Source organism: Dipodomys ordii, unplaced genomic scaffold (genome assembly GCF_000151885.1).
Source record: "Dipodomys ordii isolate 6190 unplaced genomic scaffold, Dord_2.0 Scaffold92, whole genome shotgun sequence".
Lineage (NCBI taxonomy): Eukaryota > Metazoa > Chordata > Mammalia > Rodentia > Heteromyidae > Dipodomys > Dipodomys ordii.
In genome coordinates this window covers 2,492,710-2,510,972 of record NW_012267308.1, presented here as the reverse complement: position 1 = coordinate 2,510,972, position 18,263 = coordinate 2,492,710, and the positions used below count along the sequence as shown (strand labels likewise).

Sequence of the window (18,263 nt, the reverse complement as noted above, 5' to 3'; positions counted from 1 at the left end):
GGGCCGGCAGAGCACGCCGGGGCCGCAGCAGCAGCACGCCCGCCTCTTCGAAGGTCTCGCGGATGGCACAGATGCGCTCGGCCACGTCATCAGGCAGCGCCGCGGGGTCGGCGGCGTCGGGCTGGAAGTCAGGCAGCCCCGGGAGAAAGGCGGCGCGCGGGCGCGCCGACAGGCCCAGGCCGAAGCGTGGAGGCTCGTGGTGCGGCGCGAAGAGACGAAGCCAGTCCGGCGAGCGATCCGCCGCGTCCAGCACGCCGCCCGGGAAGACGTGAGCGTTGGGCAGGAAGCCCTGATTGGCGGCCCGCTTCAGCAGCAGTAGCCGGAAGTCCTCGGCCGGCGGCGGGGGCAACGACCCGGCCGCGGCCGGGCGGGTCCAGCCGGCCGCCAGGATCACCGTGGCTGCCCGCCGCCAGAGGCTGGGGCCGGGAGGCAGAGCGGTGCTCATGGAGGGAGATGGAGCTCGGCTCCGATCCTAGATCGCCTGGAGGGCTGGGCGCCAATCCCGGCTCCCTTCCCGAGCGGGAGAAGCAGCACCCGGTGCTCAGCAAGCTGACCTAGTCAGCCTTTGCTCAGACTGACGCCGGCCCGTGGGAGGAGCATTGCCCTCCTCCACTCTCCTCACACCCTTCTCCTCCTCCTCCTCCTCCCCCCCTTCCCCCCCTTCTTCCTCCCTCCTCTGTCTCTATCCCTTCCTCTGCTTTCTACCTCTCTCCTCCTTCCCGTCCCACCAAAGGCCTGTTTTTGCCCTGGTCAGTCTCCTGGAACACTTGGGCTATCAACCACTGCCAGGGATCTAGCGATTGGCCTTAATAGGGAGACTTAACCTATCTCTCACTCAGAACCAGAAGGGCCCTGATGCCTTCAAGTCTATCATCCTGACTACTCTGGAGGCTGAGATCTAAGGATCATGGTGGGAAAGCCAAGCCAGGGCAGACAAACCTGAGAAATTCTTGTTTCTAGTGAAGCAACAACAAAAACCGGAAGTGGAGGTGGGGCTCAGGTGGTAGTGTGTCAGCCTTGAGCCAGAAAGGTAAGCCAGAATGCGAGGCCCTGATCTCAAAAGCCTGTACTAGGCAGGAGAAATAGAGAGCATTTAGGAGGAAGACTTGATGCGGTGTGATAATTGATGAAATATTCACAGCAACAGAGAGGAACATGATTGTCACTTGGATTCCGCATAAGGCACTAAAAACTTCAAGTTTGTTTTGTAATACAAAACCCTATAGCCAGGAGCTCGTGCCTGTAATTCTAGCTACTCTGGAAGTTGAGATCTAAGGATCACAGTTTGAAGCCAGCTCTGGCAAGAAAGTCTTAAGACTTATCTCCAATTAACCACTGTTAGCCCAGTGAGCTCTCTTCCCACAGCTTAGCATGCTCCTTCCCTTGGCAACACTAGGGCCCATTTAGTAAAGGCAGTAAATAATCAGTCTCCAACCCTTTTTACTTTGAGATAGCACCCCTCTGGGGCAGTTACCACCATAGAAGGCAGCAAGATCCCCTTAGAGTGACCTTCAGGTCTGGGCAGCTGCAAGGCCCCTTATTTACTACTTGGGCAGCAGCTGTAAATCCTAGTCCACCGTGATGAAGCCCCTAGTCCTCATGTCCTAGACCCTTCTAGCCCCTCCTAGCCTCAGTAGGTTATGTAGGTCATCTCAGACAATAGGCAGCACTTCTCACTTCTCTCTTGTGGGTCTCTTGCCTGTCTCTTTGCTGGCAATAAACTTTTGTTCTTTGTACCTGGATGTCTGCATGATTTTCTGACAAAGTCTAATATACTCATAACAACCACTGAGAAAGTTACAAGTGGAGCTGTGATTTAGGTGGTAGAGCAACAGCAGATCAAAAACAAAAACAGGCAAAAATCCCCATAAACCAAGAATCAGGGGCCAGGCCCTGAGTTCAAGTGCCAGAACTGGCACAAAAGAAATAGAACTTATGGTAGAAAGTTATCACTTTCACATATTACTAGCCATTTAAGGAAGAAATATCTTTTTTTGGGGGGGAGGGTCTGGTCATGGGCCTGAACTCTGGGTCTGGGCACTCTCCCTCAGCTCTTCAGCTCAAGGCTAGCGCTCTACCACATGAGCCATAGTGCCACTTCTGGCTTTTTTTCTTTTTGCTTATGTGGTGCTGAGGAATTGAACCCAGGGCCTCAAGCATGCAAGACAAGCACTCTACCACTGAGCCATCTTCCCAGCCCCAGAATTAAATATCTTTAATAATGGACACTGTTCACTACAGAACAGTATAATGGCTTTGTGAGTTAAATGTCTTCATTTGAACTGGTTTTCCTGAGAAAATGCTGGTCACTTCTGATTCATCCCCAGAGTGGAGAGCAAAGGGAAAACAACTGGATTTTGACCAATGCAGAACCATCTTCAAAACCAGCACACTAAGCCGGGCACCAGTGGCTCACATCTGTAATCCTAGCTACTCACAAGGCTTAGATTTGAGGATCACAGTTCAAAGCCAGCCCAGGCAGGAAAATCCATGAGACTCATCTCCAATTAACCACCAAGAAACCGGAAGTTGTGTTATGGCTCAAGTGGTAGAGCACTTGCCTTGAGCTGAAGAGTTGGGGGACAGTGTGCAGGCCCAGAGTTCAAGCCCCACGACTAACCAATAAAACCAAAACAACCACAAAAACAGCACACTGCTGTGTCTATTCTACTCAAAGAGCTCTTTAAATGATTCAGTGCTGACTTATGTATGGAACCAGAAATTATATAACCTCAATTACCTGAATGGTAGCCAAGAATCAGAACATAAAGGACAGCCCTGAGTATCAAAAGAGGTACAACTGGGCACCAGTGGCACCGGTAATCCTTAACTACTCAGGAGGCTGAGGTCTGAGTTGGAAGTTGGAAGACAGTCTAGACAGGAAAATCTATATCTCATATCCAGTTAACAAGCAAAAAGCCAGAAGTGGTGTGGCTCAAGAAAGCACAAACATGAGCAGGAAAAGCTAAACAAGCATAAAGCCCTGAGGTCAAGCTCTAGTACACTCTCCTTCTCTCAGAGGAAAGAAAAAAAAATGATTGCAAAGAAAACTCAACATGATAGAAGACTATTGATAGTGGTTTACTTTATCCCTCATGACTAGCAAGTGTTAGGATCTCTCTCTGAACCTACCAGCATTTTCCCAGAGAGCCCTGCCCTGTTAATTCCATGGGGATGGCACCAGGCCAGCTGTTCCAGGCCTCACGAAGTGCACACAGCCATACCCCTATGAGCATTACCAATTATTCTGTACCACTAGGTCTCCAGAGAATTGGTGGCTTTGATTATGACAACAGTTGCTCACTTCATTACTAAAAATGACCTAATTCAGCCAGGCTCTAGTGGCTTATGCCTATCCTAGCTACTCAGGAGTCTGAGTTCTGAGGATTACAATTCAATGCAAGCTTGAGCAGGAAAGTCCATGAGTTCTTATCTCCAATTAATCAGCAAAAAGTATACACAAAAAAAATTCACTTTTTTTTTTCCCACCATGGGGCTTGAACTTTGGGCTTGGGCGCTGTCTCTGAGCTCTTCAGCTCGAAGCAAGTATTCTATCACTTGAGCCACAGTTCCATTTCTGGTTTTCTGGTGGTGAATTGGAGATAAGAATCTCACAGACTTTCCTGCCCAGGCTGGCTTTGAACCATGATCCTCAGATCTCAGCCTCTTGAGTAGCTAGGATGACAGGTGTGAGCTACCAGTGCCCAGCCAAAAAACCCACTTCTTTCTGCATTATTTAACTGTATACACAAAGTTTATTCTGGGCACTATTTTTTTTTTTTTGGTTGGTCGTGGGGCCTGAAAGCTGGGTCTGGGCGCTGTCCCTCAGCTCTTCAGCTCAAGGCGAGCACTCTACCACTTGAGCCACAGCGCCACTTCCGGCTTTTTCTGCTTATGTGGTGCTGAGGAATCAAACCCAGGGCCTCATGCATGTAAGGCAAGCATTCCACCACTGAGCCACCTTCCCAGCCCCTCTGGGCACTATTGGTCTATATATTTGTCTTTATTTTAGTACCACCTTGTTTTGACTATGGTAACTTTGGAGTAAGGTTTTTTGTGTTTTGTTTTTTTTTAATTATTTTTGCAGATCCTGGGGTTTGAGCCCAGGGATTGGGTATTGTCCTGGAGCTTCTGCTCAAAGCTAGCACTCTACCACTTGAACCACAGCACCATGTCAGGTCTTTTCTGAGTAATTTATTGGAGATGAAAGTCTCATGTACTTTGCTTCCCTGGTTAGCTTCAAGCCACAGTCCTCAGATCTCAGCCTCCCAAGTAGCTAGAATTATAGGCATTGAACCTCTGGCATACAGCTATAATTAAGTTTTAAAGTCCAGAAGTATGAGTTTTACAACTCCTTTGTTTGTTATTAAGACATTATGGCTGTTCCTTTGAGATTCCAAAGAAATTTTAGAATGATATTTCCTGTTTCTGCAAAACTGTCATTAGGATTATGATAGATTGGTACTGGGAAGGTGGCTTAGTGGTAGAGTGCTTCTCTTGCATGCATGAGGCCCTTGGTTAGATTCCTCAGCACCACATAAGCAGAAAAAGCTGGAAGTGGGACTGAAGCTCAAGTGGTAGAGTGCTAGTCTACAGCTGAAGAACTGAGGGACAGCGCCCAGGCCCAGAGTTCAGGCCCCAGAAAAGATTATGATAGATTGAATTGACTCTGTAAATAGCTTTGGGTAGTGTGTGTGTGTGTGTGTGTGTGTGTGTGTGTGTGTAGTGAGACAAGTTTGAGTCTCGAGTACTTTCCCTTAGCTTTTTTTGCTCAACCACTTTTAAGCCATAGCTCCACTTCTGGCTTTTTTTGTTCCTTAATTGGAGATAAGGGTCTCATGGATTTTTCTGCCCAGATATGCTTCCAACTGCCATCCTCAGCCATCTGAGTAGCTAGGATACAGGAATGAGCCACTGGTGCCTAGATCAGTTAATGATGATCATTAAAATGATTAATCAACAAACTGTAAATATTTTCTCTCATGTGGAAGTTAGATCTAAAATATACTAGGACATGATAAATGATACAGGACTGTAGGCATTCTTAGGAGAGGGACACAAAGGTGCAATGCCTACGTGCTGCTGATCCTATAAAATAATCTTTACTGAAATGAACTCCAGGAAATGGAAATGAGGAGTTTTTTTCTTTGTGTTTTCTTTTTGTCTTGTTTATTTGTCTTTGAGAGGACAAATGGGGGGATGGAGGGCACAGAAGTGGAGGGACAAAGGGTGAAAATGCAGCAATGGTACTCACTGGACACAGTTGAAAATGAACCATACAGCCAGGTGCTGGTGGCTCACACTTGTAATCCTAGCTCCTCAGGAAGTATCAAGGTTCAAAGCCAGCCTGGGCAGAAAAGTCCCAATGAGATGCTTTATCTCCAGTTATCACCTCAAAAACCAGAAGTGGTGCTGTGGCTCAAGTGATAAAGCACTAGCCTTGAGCACAAAGAGGCTCAGGGATAGCACTCAGGCTCTGAATTCAAGCCTCACAACCACCACCAACAAAAAAGGACTATACAACTTGTAGGTGGGGATGGGAGAGCAGAAAGGGAAGGGGTAACATTGCCCAAACAGAAATGTACCTTTTACCTGACTTATGTAACTGCCACCCCTCTGTACATCACCTTTATAATAACAATAAAAATACTTACCAAAGAATGACTAATCATTTTTAAAATGAATATTGAGTTTAAAATAAATTTTATTTATTTTGTTCATGACTTCTAGACAATAACCACTAAATTATCAGACTGCATTCCAAGACACATCCAAACAAGAAACTCAAAACTAAAACCAACAAAAATCACCCTTTTTTGCTTAACTGCATTTTGTTAAAAAAAAAAAATTTAGAAGGGATCTTGAGCCAATCAGTCATGACCTCCATTTCACAAATAGGCACAAGGAGATCAATGACTTGAGGTACTTGAAGAGAGAGAGAGAGAGAGAGAGAGAGTTCCCAGCAGCCATCACAGCTGGCTGGGGTTTGAAGGAGGAGGCACATCCCAAAGCGATGCCGAAGTGTGTTGTACAACACTATTTCCTCAGGTTGTCACACAGGCTCAAACTTCAGCATTCACACTGTTATGAAACATTCATTACACAACAGAGTAGGACATTGGAGGGGAGGGAGACTGAATATAGCTAAAAACAGATCAATGTGAACATTAGGGAAAACAAATGCAGCATTACCAGGGTCTTCATGCAGACCAGGCCTCTCTTCAGCTGAACTACTTGTTAATATCAGACACTTGTCAATCATTCATTATCACATATCTTTTTACATGTTACTGTAAACCATAGGTAAATCATGAAGTTTATGATTTAATCTTTTGTTTTGGTGCCGGTCCTGGGCTTGAACTCAGGGCTTGGGCACTGTTCCTTGAGCTTCTTTTGCTCAAGGCTAGCACTTTACCACTTGAGCCAGAGCTCCACTTGTGGCTTTTTTAAACATTTGGTGGTTTGGAAATAAAAGTCTCATGGATTTTTAAGTGTTCGAGATAAGAGTCTCATTCATGGACTTTCCTGCTTAGACTAACTTTGAACCAAGATCCTCAGAGCTCAGCCTTCTGAGTAGCTAGGACTACAGGTGTGAGCCTCCTGCTCCTGGCTAAATTTATGATTTTGTCAAAAAATTTTCCCTCATGCAATTTAAAAACATAACTCTTCAGAACATACAAAGAATTTCCCAGACATTTTTTCTGCTACAAATATGACTATTACTTTTCTAATAGCAATAGATCAGCAAACAAAGCAGATAGATACCTTGACATTCCAAGTTACTTTTTAAATTTTTTATTTATTTTTGTGCTCGTGCACTTGGAGCCTCAGGTTCTTGCTTGGCTTTTCTTGCTCAATGCTGGTGCTCTACCACTTGAGCCTATACCTCCACTTCCAACTTTTCTACTGGCTATTTGGAGTTAAGAATCTCTTGGATTTATCTGCCTATGCTGGCTTTTTTTTTTTCCAGTCCTGGGGCTTGAACTCAGAACCTGGGCACTGTCTCTGAGCTTCTTTTGCTCAAGGCTAGCGCTCTACCCTTGAGCCACAGCACCACTCCCAGCTTTCTCTGAGGAATCAAGCTCAGGGCTTCATGCATGCTAGGCAAGCACTCTACCACTAAGCCACAGTCCCAGCCTTATGCTAGTTTTGAACCCTAATCTCAGCTAACATTAGCTAAGATTAAAGGCATGAGCCATCTTCACTGGGCAAGTTAATGCATCTTGAGGTTTTTTTTTTTAATTATATATATATGTATATATATATGTATCATGGTATAAGATCATACCAAATGCTTATGAAAAATAATTACTTCAATGGCAAAACATCTAAATTGAATCCATCTACTATCAGAAAACCTGTCTTTGAATTATATATTAAGAAAAGGAGAGCGAAGATACTAGTTAGAAAGCACAGGCAGAAAGTAAATTTGCTTGTGTTATGTATCAGAAGTTGTATTAGACAATGTTATAACTACAATGAATATTTCTAATGTTTAAAAATTTCAAACAACATTTTTAGGCTAACAGTCAACAGAATAAATATGTTTCGTTCAGCATTTCCTCTTGTGTAACATGTGTGTGCATGTATGTGCCAATCCTGGATCTTGAACTGTGGACCTGTGTGTTGTCTCTGAGCACTTTTTTTTTTCTTCTCAAGGCTAGCACTTTACTACTTGAGCCATAGCCTCACTTCTAACTTTTTGGTGGTTCATTGAAGATAAAAGTCTCAAACTTTCCTTCACAAACTGGCTTTGAACCATGATCTTTGATCTCCGTGCTAGCCACTGGCACCTGGCCCTTTTGTAACATCACTAATTTCAGTGAGTGGAGGACTCTCAGAATCAAATACACATAACTGATTATGAAGATTAATTAAATACTCTCTACTCTCAATGGATTACCCAACAGTGAAATGGGTTGTTCTCTTTTTATTTGTTTGTGTGGCAGTCTGGGTCTTGAACCCATGGCTTCATGCTCTCACTTGGCTTTTCTGCTCAAGTGTGGCCCTCTATGACTTGAGTCATAACTCCACTTTCATCTTTTGGCTGGTTAAATCTAGATAAAAGTCTCCTGGACTTTCCTGCACAGGCGGGTTGTTCCTTTAATAGATTCTTCTGGGCAATTTTTTTTTTCCTTTTTTGGGCCAAAAAAAGCCTTGATAAGAACAAATCATCTCAGTTTTAGAAACAGCAGAATAGGGATTGGATTTTTAAAGAAGATTTCCCAACACAGGATCACACAATGCCCCAGATTTCCCTTTCCTTCCCTGGACTGGTTTCCAAACCTCATCCTCAGATCTCAGCTTCCTGAGAAGCTAGGATCACAGATGAGTCACCTAATGCCAGACTTTTATTTGGCTCATTGGCACATATAAATGTGACCCAATATCCTTTGCTTCTTTTTTTAATAGCTTTGAATAGTTCATGATATGATATCCTTTCAGACGATGATTTTATTTCCAAATTGAACTCTGTGTGTGTGTGTGTGTTATTTTGGTGGGTGGTAGGGCTTAAACTAGAGCCTGAATGCTGTTCCTGAGCTCTTTTTTTGCTTCAGGCTAGTGCTCTACCACTTTGAGTCACGGCTTCACTTCCGGTTTTTGAGTAGTTGATGGACGGGTCAGAGTCTCACAGGGGCTTTTCTGCTGGGGTCGACTTTACACCTTCAACCTCAGATCTCAGCCTCCTAAGTAGCTAGGATTACAGGCTGAGCCACCGGTGCCCCATTAAAGCAGTTACATTTTAACCCAGTTTCACAACTGATGGCCTCACAGCTTCAGTTGGGCCAATAAAGCCACAATGCCCTTTCTGACTGTGTGGGGGTCAGACAGCTTCCAGCCTATTGGTCAGCCAGCAAATTCCAGGGGATAGACCGGATTAAGTGCTCCAAAGAGGATTCCCCAGCCCTCCCTCAAAGGAGGATCAAACACTCTGGTCTCTTAAGGGAACAAAAATAAAGCCCCCAGAAAGGAAGAAAGTACCTTGTTTGTTTACATAGTGGTTGGCCCTTCTGTAAGCCTCTTTACCTCCTTCCCATCCCAGCTCTGGATGGGAGGCAAGCCAAGCCTTTCCCAATTAGGGTCACAATCCTAAACCTCTCAGAACTGCTTTCAATGACTAACTGTGCCCAGAAGTGGAAATAATCATTTTCACCTTTTGACAAAAAGACTGGGTGGAAACCTCTTAACTGCACACTCGCCTAAATTGAGGCCCCCCGAAGGATTAAGGTAATAACAGGTGCTTATATCCGATAGCAATTGGTTTCCAGTCCCCAGCAAACCAAACCAATCACCCACAAAGAGCAACATTATCTGTCCTTCTCTGAACCCCCTTCCACTTCCCCCTCCCTCTCAAATGCAGAGAGCGGGAGACGCTAGCAGGGGTGGGAGGGGAGGGGGTTACCACGCTTAGACTCCATCCTATAAAGATGCCCCAGGAGCACACATGTTAATTTCCTAACTCAGAGGGAGCTGGGAGGGTCACCGGGGACCATTTTCTATTAATAGGAGACAAAGCTCCGGTAGATCTTAGCCATAATGCCCTGACGCCCGAAAATTAACTCTTTGGAGGTGGGGGGGGGCAGCCCAGCAGGAGGAAAAAAAAAACCTCATTTAGCCAAGGTCGAAGATGTGCCTTGAAATGCATATGCACCCAGGTTTATTCCCCCCTCCCCACCCCCGACACCCTGCAAAGTTCAGCCCTCCACCCTGAACAAGCCAGACCCCCTCCTGTCTCTCCCCAGTAAGCAGGGGGAGACGCGCGGTTGGCAACCACCGGGCAGGGGTCAGCTCAACTTTGCCACACACAAGGCCAGGGCCACAGCCACCAGCACCACGGCGCTGAAGACGGTGGCAGCCAGGGCTTTGCTGGGATCGCACGATCCGGATCGTTCTTCTAGAGACATGGCCCCGGCCGAGGAAGCGCCCGCGCTGGCACTGGAGAGGAGTTCGGCGCCAGCCGTTTGGCGAGCTTGCACCGTCCATCGGGGGACGTTGACCCGCATTTCCATGTCGTCGATCATCTCGCCCACCTGTAGGATCTCTCGCTCCAACTGGGGCAGGTCTACGACATCGAAGTCACCCTCGGCCTCGTGGCGCAGGCTGCGTGCGCTCAGGGCGCGCGCGGCCACCGCGGACGAGCCGCCCGCCACCCCGGTGCGCACCAGCGGCCGGCGGGGCGCGTGCAAGGGGAAGGCGGCGCCCAGTGCCAGGGCGCGCTGCATGTCGGCTTCCAACAGATCCAAACAGCCGGAAAAGGCTACCCAGAGTCGTTCGAACTCGGCACGTTCCTCGGCGACCAGGCTGCGATCACGGAGGACCACCGTCAGTCGAGCTCCGGTGGCCACCGCCAATTCCCGGGCCTTCTGGCGCGTCTTCTGTAACTCTTCCCGGAGGTTCTGAGAATCCGCCGAACCCCCCACCGTCAGCACCAGATGATGGTAACACGCGGTGGTCTTGTTGAGCGCATCCAGGAGCGCCTTGCACTCCTCCCTGGCCATCTCGGCGCGCTCCGCGCCGCGCGCAAACCCCGCGACGACTGGGGTGGAGGTTCGATGCCAGCCTCAGGCTGGGCGATCCGATCGCTTCCTCATGGCCCGTCCAACTCGCTCGGGGGCGTTTGCAGACTCCGTCCCACGGAAAGGCAGTTAGTGAGATCCACGATGTTTGATGGCACCCCCCTTCCCGGGAACTCCGGAGGGGGGGCGTGAAGAGATTGGGGAGGAGGACTCTCCCCCGAGTCCCCTTAGCTGCTTCTCACCGGCTCATCCATCCTCCCCCAGACACGAACCCAGTCATCTAGCCTTCACGGCGTCTCCCAGAGAAGCCTGGGGGTGCGGGACCCATCTTTCCTCCCAGCCCCAGCCCCGGGGAGGGTTGGTGAGCAGGCCTTCCAGAGGAGCGAGCGCAGAGCCTTAGCCTCTGCCAAGGGCGGTCGGGTCGTTACCTAGGATCCGCCCACTCTCATCCGTCCTGAGTGCTTCCCCCCCACTAGTCCCGGGGTAACCGGGGGGGGGGCGCAGATGGAGAAGTCACGTGTGGGTTCCCCTAATCTCCCTCAGTTATAACATTCTGGCAAGTCTCGAGAGGTCGGCGGCAGACACAACCTTTCCGTATTTTTGCCAATAAGAAAACGAATAATCCGGTTTAAAAAAAATAAGTTTAGCTCACGTGGAGTCTTTGCAAATAAGGAGGGGGGCGGTTTCGAACCCAGGGACCCTGACTCCAACTCACTGTCGGCCACACTAAGTGGTGCAGCTCGTAAGACTGGACATCTTTGTCCCTGCAAAACGAGCACTGAAGGGTGCCCCCTCCGGACCCGCCAGTACCCTAGGGGGTGGGTCTCTCCTTCCCAACTTGGCCCAGTTTTCCCAACTCCGAGCGTTGGTGTTTGGACCCCACCCCTAGGGAGTGTCAGCCCAGCCGAAGCCACGCCCCTTCCCATCTCGGAGCAAGCGCAGTCGGCGCGGGTGGGCGGGGCTAAGCCTGAATAGGAAGCGTCTGGGAGGCGGCTGAGCCCCGCCCCCTGCGGGGAGCCGGATGCGAGGATTGCTCCGCGCCCCCGTCACTCTGGAGGAGACTGGTTGCTCATTGGGCGATCTGGGAAGCTTTACGGGCGCGGCTCCACCCAACGGCGGAGTAAAAAGGGGTGGGTGGTGTTGAGAGTCGCTGCGCCAGGGTGGTGGGCACCGCGGTCCCAGCCGAGACCCCACCCCCTCGGAAGGTGCTGAGGCCACCCGGAGTAAAACTATGTAGCCTCGGGAGTAAGTGTCTTCCCGCCCCGCGTCCTCCCGGGTCCCCCCTTCTCTCGGGACGGCGGCAGAGCCTCGGGGCGGCCCGAGGCCGGGCGGGGCCTGGGAGCGGAGGGGGGAGGGGCTCCTCCCTGGGAGCTGGGAGTGTGTGTGTGGGGAGGGGGTCCTGGACCCCCCTACCCCTTCCACCCCATCCGATCCACAGTGGGGTGCACTCTTTCCACGCTGCCTGTAGTGTCCACAGGGACAGGGAGGTGGCTCCCAGAATGGGAACTCCGGATCCTCCGGATTTCAGGACCTAGGTCCAGCTGTGTGTGTCGGGGGTGGGTGGGGAGATAGTTTGCACTTAGGGGCAGTGGGCAGGGCCTGGAAGTCGCCTCTAAGGTTTCCTGGTGGCCCGTGGGGTGGGGGCAGGCCGTGTGGCTGCGGGTTGATGGGGGGGGGGGATCACTGCCAGCCTGCCTGCCTGCCTGCCCTTTGTGGGATGGGGGAAAGGAGGGGTCCCCTGGTCCTCTATGTAACGATCACTTCTGGAAAACTTCAGTCCCGCTTCCCTCAGATGTTCAGATTCTGCATCTATTCAGCTTATACTTTGCAAACAGACCTCCCGGCTGGCATGGGAGCCAGGCTGTGACACTCTGGGGTCAAGAGACTCATGCTTGCTAGGTGGTGGTGGAGCAGGGGAGGATGTAGGAATTGGGGGAACAGTGGCAAGATGGAAGGGACTATGAGAATGCGCCGGAGCTGGGGTTTGCTAATCATGGTGAGGCCCCCATTTTGACTAAACAGCAAACCCTTCACACTGAGCCTTAATTAAGTGCACTAGCCGATTATAGTTTGTGTGTGTGTGTGTTGTCCTAAGGCTTGAACTCTGGGTCTGAGCACTGTACCTGAGAGCTTTTTTTTTTTTTTTTTAGGCTAGCACTTTATCACTTGAGCTACAGCTCAACTCTGGCTTTCTTTTCTTTTTTCTTTTTTTAGTAGTGTATTGGAAATAAGAACTTCTGGCTTCAAGCCTCCCTCCTCAGATCTCAGTCTCCTGAGTAGCTAGGATTATAGGCATGAGGGTCACTAGCGCCTGGCTAAGGTCAAAGTTTTGTCTGTACCTTGAACTTCCATGGGCTTCTTGGACAGGCAAACTGCCTGGTCTTTATTTATTGATGTGGTTTTATGCTGTTGAGTATTTGTTTTTGGCATCTCTCTTGTTGGGACTCTTCCTACTCATTAGTCATTGGCATTAGGCTGGGGTCCAATAACTTTGTCCTGTTAGAGACATTCTAGGGAAATGTGACCACATGATCATAGGACCAGACCTAGAAAGAGTTTAGTCTAGCTGGACACTGGTGGCCCATGCCTGGTACCCTAGCTACTCAGGAGGCTGAGATCTGAGCATCGTGGTTCAAAACAAGTTGGGACAAGAAAGTCTATTTCACTCTTATCACCAGTGGACCACCAGAAAACCGGAAATGGTGCTGTAGTTTAAAGTGATAGAGCACTAGGCTTTAGTGAAAAAGTTTAAGGATAGTGCCCAGGCCCCAAGTTCAAGTCCCATGACTGACCCAAAAAATATATTTAGAGGAATAGGTACTCTTCCTGTTTCTGGTGCGTGTGTGCAGGACTGGGGTCTTGAACTCAGGGCCTGTGTGCTGCCCCTCGGAATTTTCACTCAAGGCTGGTATTCTACCATTTGTGCTTCAGCTCCACTTGTGACTTTTTGGTGGTTCATTGGAAATGAGTCTCATAGACTTTCTGGCCCACAATCCTCAGATCTCAGCCTCCTGAGTAGCTTACAGGTGTGAGCCATGGTGTCTGTCTGATTCTACTTCTGAAAGATGCTGAGAAATGGCCCTGGGAACACCTGTACTTCTGCTAAAGATCCTGGCAGAAAAATGGTTGCCTAGTGGGTTCAGCTGCAAGTGGGAAGGTATCTTGCTTCTACTGTTCTTGCAGGCCGGGGACCTTTTTCTTCCCTGTCTTTTTTTTTTTTTTTGTCAGTTGTGGGGCTTGAACTCAGAGCCTGGGTGCTGTCCCTGAGCTTTTTCACTCAAGGCTAGCACTCTAACATTTTGAGCCACAGCTCCACTTCCAGTTTTCTGGTAGTTAATGGAGATAAGGGTCTTACAGACTTTCCTGACCAGGCTAGCTTTGAACTGCAGTCCTCAGATCTCAGCCTCCTGAGTAGCTAGGATGACAAGCATGAGCCACGAGCTCCCGGCTTTTCTTCCCTCTCTGAACTCTGCACATTCAAAATTCCACTGTGGTTGGGCAGCTCTGAGTGTATTGTTTGTTTGGGGCTTTTTGCTTTTGTACCCGAGTGGCTACTGCTTGGGTCTAGCCCTTCACCAACTGTGATATGAACAAGGGTCTGGGAACCCCCATGAGAGGGATAAACTCCCCCTGGCTTCCTCTCTTAACTACCCCAATGGTCAGTTCATACAGTGCTCATAGTAGCTGGATGCAGGACTGAGCATTTTAATGAGGAACTTTAAGAAAAAAAAAATGGACCACATCTATAAATGTTACAGGCCAGAGGACACTGTGACTATAAAGAATACATCACATCACTGAGTTGCTTCTATTGGTATTAAAAATAGATGAATAGCTGGGCATTGGTAGCTCACTCCTATAACCCTATCTACTCAGGAGGCTGAGGTCTGAGGAGGGCAGTTCAAAGCCAGCCTGGGAAGGCAAGTCTGTGAGACTTTTTTTTTTTTGTCGGTCGTGGGGCTTGAACTCTGGGCCTGGGCGCTGTCCCTCAGCTCTTCAGCTCAAGGCGAGCGCTCTACCACTTGAGCTACAGCGCCACTTCCGGTTTTCTGGTGGTTTATTGGAGATAGGAGTCTCAGAGTCTCTCCTGCCCAGGCGGGCTTTGAACCGCGATCCTCAGATCTCAGCCTCCTGAGTAGTTAGGATTACAGGCGTGAGCCACCAGCGCCCGGCTTCTGTGAGACTCTTTATCTCCAGTTAACAACAAAAAGCTGGAAGTGATACTCACTATCTTGCCCATGTAATTGTAACCCCTCTGTACAGTATTTTCACAATAAAAAAATAAAAATTAAAAAAAAAAAAGCTGGAAGTGAATCTGTGGCTCAAGTGGTAGAACACTAGCCTTGAGCATAAAAGCTCAGGGACAGTACCCAGGCCCTGAGTTCAAGCACCAGAACCACCACCAACAACAAAAAACTCAGATTTATCTTCCCTGGGCTAGCTTTGAAGCCAATGTGGACAAGACATTACAAGAGACTTTCTTTTTTTGGGGTGGTGGTGGTAGTGGTGGTCTCAGGGCTTGAACTCAGTACCTTGGCACTATCCCTGAGCTTTTCTACTCAAAGATAGCATTCTACACTTGAGCCATAACTCTACTTCCACCTTTTTTTTTTTTTTTTGGTAGTTCATTGGAGCTAAAAGTCTCATGGGCTTTTCTGCCTGAGCTGATTTTGAACCATGATCCTCCAATTTCAGCCTGAGGTTTTAAGAACTAATGTTACAGCGCCAGTGGCTCACGCCTGTCATCCTAATTACTCAGAAGTCTGAGATCTGAGGATCATGGTTCAAAGCCAGCCCAGACAGGAAAGACTCTTATTTCCAATGAACCACCAAAAAATGCCGGAAGTGGAGCTGTGGCTCAAGTAGTGGAATGCTAGCCTTGAGCACAAAAGCACAAGCACAGCACCCAGATCCTGAGTTCAAGCCATAGGACTGGCTGGCAGTTAAAAAAAACAACCACAGCTGGGTGTCAGTGGCTCATGCCTGTAATCCTAGCTACTCAGGAGGCTGAGATCTGAAGATCATGGTTCAAAGCCAGCTGAGGCCAGAAGTGATCCTGTGGCTCAAGCGGTAGAGCACTCGCCTTGGGCTGAAGAGCACAGGGATAGCGCCCAAGCCCAGAGTTCAAGCCCCATGACCGACAAAAACACCCCCCCCCATAAAAAGCCACCCAAACCTGAAGGTGGTCATTCACTGCTTTCTTGTCCTTTGTCCCAGGAGACTCTCTGACCCCTGGGAAGTCCATATGGCTCTGTATGATGAAGACATCCTGAAAAATCCTTTTTATGTGGCTCTTCAGAAGGCACGGCCAGACTTGTGCAGCAGGGTGGCGCAGCTCCACGGTGTGGTATGTGCACTGATGCTCAGGACTATCTTCCAGGTCCAGATGATGTCCAGATCATGGTAGACCAGCAGCCCGGGGCAGCCTGGAGCTGCTTCCTCCAAGAAGCCTCCTGAGATTGTAGCCAGGAGCTAATTTTTCCCAGTTCCGTGTGTGTGTGTGTGTGTGTGTGTGTGTGTGTGTGTGTGTGTGTGTGTGTGCATGTGCATGTACAGACTCTTGGGCTAGAACTCAGGGCCTTGCACTCTCAAGGCTGAGGCTCTACCACTTGAGTCATAGCTCCACTTCTGGCTTTTTGGTAGTTTATTGCAGAATCAGAGTCTCATGGATTTTCCGGTCCAGACTGGCTTTGAACTGTGATCCTCAGATCTCAGCCTCTTGGATAGCTGGGATTATAGGCGTGTGCCACTGGTGTTTAGCCCCATGTGACTTTTCCCCTTCTGTGTCCCCCATTATTGTCCCTGCAGTGCCTCCAGAGCCACTCAGATCTCGGGGTGGGTGGTGCTTAGAGCCAGCGGTAGGGCACACTGAGCAAATAGCTGCTGGGCCCACCAGCCTCCAAGTCAGGATGAACGAGGACCTTCATCCTTGGTCTGCCTGCTTCTGTCATGTCACCTCCATGACAGATATACCCCGTGGGCAGCCAGTGTGGCCTCCTGGAGACCTGCCAGCTGCATCTGGGCCAGCAGCTTTCAGCCAAGAGTGACTCAGCCATCTTTGGAGCCTCTCTTGTGCTGTCCCAACTGCCCAGGACCCTCCTCTCCAGCGCTCTCATGCTCTCTTTCTTACCCTCTCAAGGTCTTAGTGCCCTGCAAAGGGAGCCTGTCTAGCAACCTTCAGCCCACGTATCAGTTCGAGTCCTACCTTTTGATACCAGCGGAAGGACATTTTCAGACCTTCGATGGAAAGGTATTTGTTTCTTGGGTGCCTCCGTCAGTATTTGGAGGGGCTGAGAATCTTGTTTTCCAACCCTTCCACAGACGTTGTGTTTAAATGCCAGCTGTGACAGGCACACAGCACCAGTGGGGGTGGACTCGGGTCCGGGGAGACACCGCCCATGTAATGGAGCCTTAGAGGAATGAAGGCTGTGGTACCAGTGAGTCTTGGAGGCTGGGAGGGGGTGCCTCTCCCTCAATTGAGGTGGGCCCTTTCCTGAGGGTTGTGGAGTCATGGTCATCCTCTTTAGTGAGGTCCCTGTCAGGCTGAGATGCTGAGGCAGTTTCTTGGATATTTTGTCTTGTTCAAAACAAAAACACATCTTCTGGCTGGGCATGGCAGTGCACACCTATAATTCCAGCATTCAGGAAGCTGAAGCATATGGATCAAAAGTTCTAATCCAGCTTGAGCTACATAGTGAAACCCTGTCTCCACAAAATAAACCCCACCCTTAAATAGCATACATAGGCATGTGTGTGCACGCACACATTTTGAATTAATTTCATTCCCCCACCACAGAAAGCTGAGTAAAGTTCAAAGAACACTGAAAGGCTCTTGAACTCTTTCCCAGATTAGCCAACTATTAACTCTTTTTTTTTTTTTTTTTTGGTCATGGGGCTTGAACTCTGGGCCTGGGCGCTGTCCCTCAGCTCTTCAGCTCAAGGCCAGTGCTCTACCATCTGAGCTACAGCACCACTTACAGTTTTCTGGTGATTAATTGGAGATAAGAGTCTCATGGACTTTCCTGCCTGGGCTGGCTTTGAGCCGCGATCCTCAGGTCTCAGCCTCCTGAGTAGCTAGGATGACAGGCGTGAGCCACTGGCACCCGGCTAACTTTTTTCCCCCCTGTGTTTATTTTGTTTTAAATTTTAATCACTGTCTCTATTCCAGGATGTCTTTATACAAGGAAACAGGATTAAACTAGGAGCTGGGTTTTCTTGTCTCCTCCCGGTGCCCATCCTCTTTGAAGAGACTTTCTACAATGAAAAAGAAGAAAGTTTCAGCATCCTGTGTATAGCCCATCCTTTGGAGAAGAGGGGAGGCCCAGGTACTTGGGGGAAAGCATGCATGTTGAGCCTCATGTTGAAAGGTTAAAACACGCACACATGTTGAAAGATGACACAAAGCCAAGCACTGGTAGCTCATGCCTGTAATTCCAGCTACTCAAGTTGAAATCTGAGGATCAAGGTTCATGGCCAGCCTGGGCAGAAAAGTGTATGAGACTCTTATCTCCAATTAACCACCAGAAAACTGGAAGTGGTGCTGTGGCTCAAGTAGATCCCTCGCCTTGAATGAGGGATAGCCCAAGTCCTGAGTCCAAGCCCCAGGACCAGAAAAAAAATTAAATAAATAAAATAAAATAACCCACTAAAAAAGATTACCTAACCTTCAGGTCTAAGATGGTCTAGCCACCCTCTCAGCTGATATCAGTTTTACAGAGAATGTAACTGAGGTTCACAGAGGTGAAG

At 48.9% G+C, this 18,263-nt stretch overlaps 3 protein-coding genes across 3 annotated transcripts in view; 1 reads left to right on the top strand and 2 right to left on the bottom strand.

Moving 5' to 3' along the window:
• Positions 1-657, bottom strand: part of Nudt19 (nudix (nucleoside diphosphate linked moiety X)-type motif 19) — a 2,036-nt gene extending 1,379 nt beyond the window's left edge. The window contains exon 1 of the mRNA XM_013026156.1: positions 5-657. Within this exon, the coding sequence (XP_012881610.1) occupies positions 5-445 (441 nt within the window). The 5' untranslated portion in view covers positions 446-657. The remainder of the gene's footprint in view (positions 1-4) is intronic.
• A 9,128-nt stretch (positions 658-9,785) lies between these two features.
• Positions 9,786-10,499, bottom strand: Rgs9bp (regulator of G protein signaling 9 binding protein). Its single transcript, XM_013026320.1, has one exon. The coding sequence runs from the start codon at positions 10,497-10,499 to the stop codon at positions 9,786-9,788; it is 714 nt and encodes a 237-aa protein (XP_012881774.1).
• A 1,147-nt stretch (positions 10,500-11,646) lies between these two features.
• Positions 11,647-18,263, top strand: part of Ankrd27 (ankyrin repeat domain 27 (VPS9 domain)) — a 34,647-nt gene continuing 28,030 nt past the window's right edge. Inside the window, exons 1-4 of the mRNA XM_013026155.1 lie at positions 11,647-11,762; positions 15,735-15,864; positions 16,657-16,767; positions 17,686-17,842. Of these exons, the coding sequence (XP_012881609.1) occupies positions 15,763-15,864; positions 16,657-16,767; positions 17,686-17,842 (370 nt within the window). The 5' untranslated portion in view covers positions 11,647-11,762; positions 15,735-15,762. The remainder of the gene's footprint in view (positions 11,763-15,734; positions 15,865-16,656; positions 16,768-17,685; positions 17,843-18,263) is intronic.